This window comes from Andrena cerasifolii, unplaced genomic scaffold (genome assembly GCF_050908995.1).
Source record: "Andrena cerasifolii isolate SP2316 unplaced genomic scaffold, iyAndCera1_principal scaffold1496, whole genome shotgun sequence".
Taxonomy (NCBI): domain Eukaryota; kingdom Metazoa; phylum Arthropoda; class Insecta; order Hymenoptera; family Andrenidae; genus Andrena; species Andrena cerasifolii.
In genome coordinates this window covers 3133-14023 of record NW_027486388.1, presented here as the reverse complement: position 1 = coordinate 14023, position 10891 = coordinate 3133, and the positions used below count along the sequence as shown (strand labels likewise).

Below are 10891 nucleotides of genomic sequence, written 5' to 3'. Positions count from 1 at the left end.
CATATTAACCATTATACTACTCCAGAACGTTCGAGACGTTCCTAAGCAAAATCAGTTGCGAGGCAAAGCGCGAAACTACAAAATCAGCGAAATTGCGAGCGTTGCAACGTGACCATGCACGGCAACGCGAAGCGACGGCACCACGCCCAATAGCGCAATAAAAACCGATTTGCCGCCACAAATCGAGAGACTCTAGAGCCGACTCTCGACCAGTTAACACGGTTAATTCCTACTTGTACACTCCGGTCTAGTTTAAGTGTTTTTGAATAAAGACTTAGTCTTTGGGTTTAATCACACTTGGTGTAGTTCATCCGGTGGATTCTCATCCTTTAATCACTCCCGAACCCACGATTACGCCAGATCCCGTACCAGCCTTGCGAGCCATCACGCAGGGCACAACAAAATTGGTGGCAGCGGTGGGATCTGCATCGTAAAGATTTTACCGAGCCTTGACGCAACCGATTGATCGACGTCGACTGAGGTTGAACTACCTCCGACAAGATTATTGGATCATCGCAATCTCGTAGGCCAAAACAGGCCATCGTCGCTACCGAGGTAGCACAGAGGACCGAGGAACGGCCTTTGAGAAGACGTTCGACGCAGCCCGAACGACGACGAGCCTGGTGTCGAGTAAAATCAGCCTGAGAGTGAACGGGTGAAACTACCGTCTATCAAACACCAAATCCATCTACGAGGACGTCACTGATCTGAGGATCAGGACGCACGAGAAGACTTGGAGACCGAGGAACCTGTAGGAGCCGCACCTGAAGGACGGACGGAGAGCCGTTCACGGGAAGCAGCCGTCGGAGCACGCAGCGAACAGCTGTACGAATCGACCTTGCTGGGTCCAGTTTCAGCTTATCACCGCCGTTGGTTCACAGACGAGAGGACGCCTGACCGAGCCGACGACATGTGGTTGCGAGCAGCCTTGTGAGTAACAGAATAGCGCAAACGTACATATTGTAAACCAGAGTCCTATATAAAAATAGAAACGGTACATGCATGTCTATAGAAGAAGAACGCGCAAATCGATTCAAACTCCCGGGTCAAAGAAGTTTGTCGAGATCATTCGAATCATTTTTCAATAAAAAGCTAACTTTCGAACGCGAAGAATTAGACCTTCTACCTTCTATAGACCATCCAAGATCGTCTCGCCGAACACTTCGACCGCCGCCGTTGCGACTAAGCGTTAGAAAAGACGACGATTCAAGTGCCGAATCGTCTCCGGAAAACTTTGTAACACCGAATAGAGAATACCCGATCGTGCTAGCGGATTTTAGTTTGTTGGACATAGAAGGAACAGAAGAAAGCGAAATGTCGCTAAACGCGGGAAGTAGCCTCCCGGTACCAAACGTAAAATTATTATCTACCGCGCTGTCGTTAGTCGACAAATTCGTAGGAAAATCGTCAGACGAACTTGCAGAATTTTTGAAGTCTTATACAAGCGCCTCGGAGTTTGTCCCCGCGAATGAATTGCCACGATTCTTGAAAACAGTGATAGGTACAAAAATTAAAGGCAAAGCAGCCAAGGTATTAGAGTACAAAGATATAGATACTTTCGATAAATTAAAGGACATCTTAACTTCACTATTCGTAGACAAAAGATCAATAGGAGCAGTTGGAGCAGAGTTTCATGCCTGCCACCAACGAGAAGGCGAAAGCGTAAAATTATTCGCGTGTAGAGTAGAAGAATTAGCTGGGGAATTATCGGAACTATCGGTAAAACCAGGGAACAGCGACGAAGTAAATAACGCGTTAACAGAATCAGTGCAAGAACGCGCCCTCGATGTTTTCACCCTCGGGTTGAATTTAAAACTGAGAACGATCATAAGGTCTCGAAATTACACAACGCTAAATGCAGCTATCGCCGCAGCTATAGAGGAGGAACAAGCGATGGGTCTAAACACCTCGCGAAATTTTAGGAAGCTCGATGATCAACCCAAAAGAAGAGAAGGATCTAACGTACCGCGCTGCGAACGCTGCAATAAATTAGGGCATTTGGCGAGGAATTGCTATACGCGATTAAGCATGCCGCGAATAAACTATCAGCCGCAACAGACGCACATAAAAAGGGAAGTACAGCGCGTCACAGTAGTCTGCCACTATTGCAAGAAACCAGGACACCAAATCAGGGAATGCAGGGCCAGAGAAAGGGCAAACGAACGAGAAAATAGACCGCGCTATACAAACACGAGTTACAGGCGCGACGACTCTAGACAGAATTTTAGCAGAACTCCGGGCCGAGAATCACATAGCGGGAATCGAGATTACCCAAACACGGGCCACGGGACAACCGACGATAGACAGACTAACACAGGGCCTAGAGTGGATTCGTATCGAGCGAATCTAGTAATGACTTCCAAAATAGAAAACACCGTCGAAATCAGAGCATCAGAACTAGTAAAAGGAAAAGCGAGCCTGCTAGTCGACACCGGTGCCGATATTACACTAATAAAGATAGGGAAGGTGCTGGGCGACGTCCACGCCCAAGACGAAATAGTGTCCTTGCGAGGAATAGCCCCAATGGAAATCAAAACGCTGTGCCTAATACAATTAAACGTAGAGGTCGGGAACAAACTCATAACGCATCCCTGTCGGTTAGTGAGAGATGACTTCCCATTAGAAGCAGACGGAATTCTGGGACAAGATTTCATGACTAAGCACGACGTATGCATTCGGGCAAATCAAGGAATAGAATTGTACGGAACACGGTTCCCCTACTCTGGAGGAGGCAACGTAACATTAAAACCGCGATCAGAAACAATTCTCTTAGCCAAAACGACGGAAAAAGGAGAAGGAATAGTAGAGGGACAGCCGATCAAGCCAGGAATACTCATAGGGAACTCATTAACGATAGGCAATGACGGAAAATGCATAATAAGCATAATGAACACCACAGCAGACGAAGTTCTTATCAGTACGCCGACCGTGACATTAGAATCACTGACGAGCGAAAACGTTGACCCGACGGACGCGACCTGCGACAAAGATCGCGACACGCCGACACATATGGTACACGCTGTACACGGGAGAAATAGAATGCAAATCTTGCGCGAAAGCCTCAGGACCGAACACTTAAATAGCGAAGAAAAAACCAGCTTACTCGAGCTCTGCGAAAAATACAATGAAATATTCGGATTAGAAGGAGACAAACTAGGATACTCCAAAAAAGCGGAACACTCAATTACTCTAACCCAAGGTACTAAACCTATATACGTGAAGCCGTATAGACTACCTCAAGCGCATACGGAAGAAGTAGATAAACAAGTTCAGGAAATGGTAAAAGAAGGAATAATTAGACCAAGCGCCAGCCAATGGAACGCTCCCTTGCTAGTAGTCCCGAAAAAACCAGATGCTACAGGTAAACGCAGGCTAAGAGTGGTAGTAGATTTCAGAAAGGTAAACGACGCGACGATAGGCGATTCGTATCCCTTGCCGAATATAACAGATATTTTAGATCAATTAGGCGGAGCAAAATATTTCTCAACCTTAGATTTAGCTTCAGGGTTCCATCAAATAGCTATGAAGGAGGAAGATCGTGAAAAAACCGCATTCTCGACGCCATACGGACATTTCGAGTATAATAGAATGCCATTTGGGCTTAAAAACGCTCCCGCGACATTTCAAAGGTTAATGAACACCGTACTGTCAGGCTTACAGGGAATAAAATGTTTCGTGTATTTAGACGACATAGTCGTCTACGGACGCTCATTGAAGGAGCACCAAGAACGATTAAAACTCGTATTCGAACGCATACAAGAAAGTGGCCTAAAACTTCAACCCAACAAGTGCGAATTCCTACGCAAAGAAACAATATACCTAGGACACATAATAACCGAAAACGGCATCAAGCCAGACCCATCTAAACTAGAAGCTGTCCGAAGCTTCCCGGTACCTAAAGGAATAAAAGACGTGCAATCCTTTTTAGGCCTAGCTGGATATTATAGGAGATTCATAGCGGAGTTTTCACAGATTGCAAAACCTTTGACACAACTGTTAAAGAAAGACCAAGCATTCAGATGGACTGCACAGGAGCAGGAAGCTCTCGAGATTCTAAAAGAAAGATTAACGACAGCACCAGTATTGCAATATCCAGATTTCTCAAAACCGTTTGTTCTAACAACAGACGCTTCCGGAAAAGCGATAGGAGCAGTATTATCGCAAGGAAAAATAGGACAAGATTTGCCAATAGCGTACGCGAGTAGAGTATTGAATAAGGCGGAAGAGAATTATAGCACCATCGAAAAGGAATTGTTAGCCATCGTATGGGCAACGCAACACTTCAGACCATACGTATACGGCACTAAATTCAAAATCGTGACGGACCATAAGCCACTCACTTGGCTTTTCAACGTAAAGGACCCCGGTTCTAGATTAATGAGATGGAAGTTGAAATTAGCAGAATACGACTATAGCATCGATTATAAGGCCGGAAAAACGAATAGGAACGCGGACGCCCTTAGCAGAATGTTCGCGATAACGCGCGGAGTGAAACAAAAGATCGACAACGAAACAATAGCCGGCGCCAGCGAAGACGACAGTGAACAAGAGAAGCCCCGATCGAATGGAGAAACGGACAACGCAACATACACGGAGGACGAAAAACTTCGAGTGCTACGCGAATTCCACGACACACCTCTGGGTGGACACTTAGGGGTAAAACGGACCCTAGAACGCATAAAATTAAATCATTCGTGGCCAGGAATGCGACAAGACGTAGAAAAGTACATCTCTAGATGTGAAAAATGCCAAAGAAATAAGCTATCGAGAATAACCAAAGCCCCCATGGTTATTACAGACACTCCCACGGAACCATTCGAGAAATGCGCACTAGACATCGTAGGACCTTTACCCGAGACCGGCAGACGAAACAAATACATATTAACCTTTCAAGATCTTTTAACCAAATTCAGTAAGGCCATACCCCTCGAGAACCAAGAAGCGGATACCGTAGCTAGAGAATTCGTTACTAAAATAATTTGCGAATACGGCATTCCGCAGCGAGTACTAACAGATCAAGGAACTAATTTTCTAAGCCAAGTCTTTAAAAACGTATGTAGGTTACTAAAAATCGACAAAATCCAAACTACAGCCTACCACCCCCAATCGAACGGAGCGCTAGAAAGAAGCCACCGCACGCTGGCAGAATATTTAAAGAACTATATCGCAGAAGACCAGACTGACTGGGATGAATGGCTACCGTACGCGATGTTCACATACAATACTACCCCTCACACGTCTACTAGCTACACGCCCTACGAACTCGTTTTCGGAAGACAAGCTTCCTTACCAACCTCATTAAACCAAGCACCGCAACTAACATACACCTACGACAAATACGCTGAAGAATTACGCGAAAGACTACGGTCCACGAATAGCATCGCGCGCGAAACTATAGGGATCAATAAGGACAAGTCAAAAAGGCAATATGATAAAAGGACAGCTAACAAATTTTTCAAAATTGGGGAGCAGGTACTCCTACACGACGAGACAGTGAGACGCGGACGATCGAAAAAACTAACACCCGCGTGGATAGGACCCTACTCAATTCAAAACACGCACGACAATAATAACTACACCATAGGAAAGGGACGAAAAACGCGCCGCGTACACGCAAACCGGTTAAAACACTTCATAGAATAGGACAGGAACAAGGAAACGGTCGCAGTAGTGAAGGAAAGTAACGGTACGCAGACAAACTATTGAAAAAAAAAAGGAGGAGAAAAAATTTATTCAATTTAGGATATATGAGTCCAAATTAAATTGTGTGTGTGTCACCCCCCCCCCCCAAGCGCGCCTATAATAGAAACCACGGACCTGGCCGCGTGAAGGGTTCCGGAAAACGATCGCCATGACGTTCTGGAACAATAACCAGACGCGGAATAACCAAAATAGAAAATTGCACTAGAAACAAAAAACACCTAACCGACAAAAACATTTGATACTCACCGTAAAGTGCCCGTATCCCCCACGCGTCCTCCGCGTCCAACCATTCAGCATTTTCGGCGGCGATTTGACGCCGCGCCGAGCGGTACTCCCGCACCGCCCGCCTGTACCCAATACTCATAAACCCGGACGGCGCCGGATATTCCAAAGACTAAAAATTTAAGAAAAGAGGAAACCAATTATAAAAACCCTACGCACTTCCACCAAAACACAAAACACCCAACAACTTGCACTAAACGTACCAGTAAAAACAGCGCGAGCTCGCGAGGAAGGCTTAAGAAACGCAACATGATGTCGCAACTGATCACAACGGAATGAGAAGCGACGAGACAATCGAGTCTCTTGCAAGGAAGAACTGCCTTACGTTAACAAAATTTTATCTCGCGCACGCAAGACAAGAGACTTCGCGACGAACAGAAAGATGCGTCGACTACACCTCGACATTATATTTTACAGGATTACCGTCCTACAATTGACGACACTACTCATAGGAGGAACAACCCCCGACACAGACTTCGCTATAAAAGAATTTCAAGATCACCCGGGCATTTACTTCGAAAACTTAGGCGATCTACAGATTTACCGGGATAGTTGGAAACTAATACTACACTTAGACATATCGTACATTTACCGACGCGAATCAAATCTCCAGGCAGCACTATATGACATACTTGCTCAGTGTAAAACACCTTCTACTAATAACTTACAAAAATTCTGTAAAACGTTTGGCACAAAAATTCAAAGCAAAGTAGACCGCGTAACCAAATTCCTTACTTACGTCCAACAAACCATAAGCTCCGCACCAAAACAGCGTCGCGGGCTAATAGACGGATTAGGTTACATAGGCAAATCACTCTTCGGACTAATGGATTCCGAAGACAGAAAGATAATCAACGACCAAATAGGCTTCTTAAAAAGACAAGACAGTAGATTAAAGAATACAATCAAAGGGCAAATGCAAATTGTAAGAGCTAACGCCGAACTTCTAAATGAAACTATACACAACGTACAAGAAAATGAAAAAACCCTTTTAAACGCAACTTGGCAAATTCAATACTTACTACAACAGACGACTGACATTACTAGATTTCGAGAGACAATAGACGAAAACCTCATACTAATAAATAGCGTCGCGGAAACACTCCTGCGTGACACACAAGACTTGTTAGAATTCATAATGGATATAAAGAAAGGAGTCCTTAACCCACAATTAATGCCACCGGCACAAATCATAACATACCTCACTTCAGCACTCGCTCACATCCCGCAAGGATTAGACTTCCCGATCGGAATAAAACTAGAAAATATGCACGTCCTATACGACATCCTTACACTTTCCGCATTTTCGGATACGAAATCAATTACCGTAGTACTAGATATCCCATTGTTGAGCGCAAAGAAATTCAAATTAAGCAAGGTACACCCGGTACCCACAAAGGTAAACGATTCGTTCTACGCGTATATAGAACCCCTCGACTCATACGTGGTACTCGACACCTCGGTGCAAGATTACATACAACTAAGCAAAGAAGACCTAACAGAATGTAAAACTATAAACGAGCTATATCTCTGCACCTCAAACCATCCAATGTTCAAAGCGATACCATACGGACCCTGCGAAGTACAGTTGTACACAAAATTGACGCAAAAACCGAACAATTGTAAAATACGAATCATGACACTGAAACACACGATCCTGATAGAATTACAACAACCGGGCACATGGATTTATATCGCACCGAAACAAATACAACTAGCAGTAACCTGCGGCGATAAAAACACAAACATGTATAGTATTAAGGACTCTGGTATAATAACGATAAGAAATAAATGTACTATCACTACCGCCGAATTTACGATAGAAACCGGAAAACAATACGGAATAGAAAAAACATGGAACTACTTACCTGGTTACAATTTGACACTAGACGAAATTACGTTTCCACAGACCACTGTAAATTCGTACCGACATACCAATTTTGAACTTAAAAGAATAATCAAACACCCGGAAGAATTAAATAAAGTTAGTAAAAAATTAGAAGACTTACAAAACGATTTAGAAAAACCCGAGATTATACCAACCGAGTATCACTATAGCTTCTTTACACTATCCTCTGTGACGGGATTTATCACACTACACTATGTATGTTCGCACTTTACAAATGCATTGTACGCTGCAAAGCAAAAACACCACGACACTGTACCACAGACAACACGAGTCGCGACAAAACAACACAAAAACCCGAAGCGATAATCAAAATAGTTAGTAAGGAGGAAACGTCTTCCACTAATTCTCTTTAAAATATACCATTATAAGCTAGTTAAGAAAAACCACATGTAAGTCGATGATAACCAATCCAACCATTACGAGTTTTGGGATTTCCCTAAGATAGTTTATCATCGGCAGAAAAAGCTATGGCTTTTCCTCCCCAAGGGGGGAGGGATGTTGTGCCCAGGCAACGCCCAAGCACACGTGTCACGCGACATATTATACTTCATATTAACCATTATACTACTCCAGAACGTTCGAGACGTTCCTAAGCAAAATCAGTTGCGAGGCAAAGCGCGAAACTACAAAATCAGCGAAATTGCGAGCGTTGCAACGTGACCATGCACGGCAACGCGAAGCGACGGCACCACGCCCAATAGCGCAATAAAAACCGATTTGCCGCCACAAATCGAGAGACTCTAGAGCCGACTCTCGACCAGTTAACACGGTTAATTCCTACTTGTACACTCCGGTCTAGTTTAAGTGTTTTTGAATAAAGACTTAGTCTTTGGGTTTAATCACACTTGGTGTAGTTCATCCGGTGGATTCTCATCCTTTAATCACTCCCGAACCCACGATTACGCCAGATCCCGTACCAGCCTTGCGAGCCATCACGCAGGGCACAACATACTCGATTTTCTCGTTTTACTCGTTTTACTCGTTTTACTCGTTTTACTCGTTTTACTCGTTTTACTCGTTTTACTCGTTTTAGTAGTTTTGCTCGTTTTACTCGTTTTACTAGTTTTACTAGTTTTACTCGTTTTACTCGTTTTACTAGTTTTACTCGTTTTACTCGTTTTACTCGTTTTACTCGTTTTACTCGTTTTACTCGGTTTACTCGTTTTACTCGTTTTACTCGTTTTACTCGTTTTACTCGTTTTACTCGTTTTACTCGTTTTACTCGTTTTACTCGTTTTACGCGTTTTACTCGTTTTACTCGTTTTACTCGTTTTACTCGTTTTACTCGTTTTACTCGTTTTACTCGTTTTACTCGTTTTACTCGTTTTACTCGTTTTACTCGTTTTACTCGTTTTACTCGTTTTACTCGTTTTACTAGTTTTACTCGTTTTACTCGTTTTACTAGTTTTGCTCGTTTTACTCGTATTACTCGTTTTACTCGTTTTACTCGTTTTACTCGTTTTACTCGTTTTAGTCGTTTTACTCGTTTTACTCGTTTTACTCGTTTTACTCGTTTTACTCGTTTTACTCGTTTTACTCGTTTTACTCGTTTTACTCGTTTTACTCGTTTTACTCGCTTTACTCGTTTACCCGTTTTACTCGTTTTACTCGTTTTACTCGTTTTACTCGTTTTACTCGTTTTACTCGTTTTACTCGTTTTACTCGTTTTACTCGTTTTACTCGTTTTACTCGTTTTACTCGTTTTACTCGTTTTACTAGTTTTGCTCGCTTTACTCGTTTTAGTAGTTTTGCTCGTTTTACTCGTTTTACTCGTTTTAGTAGTTTTGCTCGTTTTACTCGTTTTACTCGTTTTACTAGTTTTACTAGTTTTACTCGTTTTACTCGTTTTACTAGTTTTACTCGTTTTACTCGTTTTACTCGTTTTACTCGTTTTACTCGTTTTACTCGGTTTACTCGTTTTACTCGTTTTACTCGTTTTACTCGTTTTACTCGTTTTACTAGTTTTACTCGTTTTACTCGTTTTACTAGTTTACTCGTTTTACTCGTTTTACTCGTTTTACTCGTTTTACTCGTTTTACTCGCTTTACTCGTTTACCCGTTTTACTCGTTTTACTCGTTTTACTCGTTTTACTCGTTTTACTCGTTTTACTCGTTTTACTCGTTTTACTAGTTTTGCTCGTTTTACTCGTTTTACTCGTTTTACTCGTTTTACTCGTTTTACTCGTTTTACTCGTTTTACTCGTTTTACTCGTTTTACTCGTTTTACTCGTTTTACTCGTTTTACTCGTTTTACTCGTTTTACTCGTTTTACTCGTTTTACTCGTTTTACTAGTTTTGCTCGTTTTACTCGTATTACTCGTTTTACTCGTTTTACTCGTTTTACTCGTTTTACTCGTTTTACTCGTTTTACTCGTTTTACTCGTTTAACTCGTTTTACTCGTTTTACTCGTTTTACTCGTTTTACTCGTTTTACTCGTTTTACTCGTTTTACTAGTTTTACTCGTTTTACTCGTTTTACTCGTTTTACTCGTTTTACTCGCTTTACTCGTTTACCCGTTTTACTCGTTTTACTCGTTTTACTCGTTTTACTCGTTTTACTCGTTTTACTCGTTTTACTCGTTTTACTAGTTTTGCTCGTTTTACTCGTTTTACTCGTTTTACTCGTTTTACTCGTTTTACTCGTTTTACTCGTTTTACTCGTTTTACTCGTTTTACTCGTTTTACTCGTTTTACTAGTTTTGCTCGTTTTACTCGTTTTACTCGTTTTACTCGTTTAACTCGTTTTACTCGTTTTACTCGTATTACTCGATTTTCTCGTTTTACTCGTTTTACTCGTTTTACTCGTTTTACTCGTTTTACTCGTTTTACTCGTTTTACTCGTTTTAGTAGTTTTGCTCGTTTTACTCGTTTTACTCGTTTACTAGTTTTACTCGTTTTACTCGTTTTACTAGTTTTACTCGTTTTACTCGTTTTACTCGTTTTACTCGTTTTACTCGGTTTACTCGTTTTACTCGTTTTACTCGTTTTACTCGTTTT

General features: G+C 42.3%; 1 protein-coding gene across 1 annotated transcript; it reads left to right on the top strand.

Moving 5' to 3' along the window:
• Positions 1-234: 234 nt before the first annotated feature.
• On the top strand, positions 235-8089 carry LOC143378232 (uncharacterized; the record flags this gene model as incomplete). The annotated part of the gene is made up of 2 exons (XM_076829989.1): positions 235-930; positions 6403-8089. Coding segments are annotated over exons 1-2 (1707 nt in total), but the record flags the coding sequence as incomplete, so codon positions are not given.
• Between the last annotated feature and the right edge of the window lie 2802 nt (positions 8090-10891).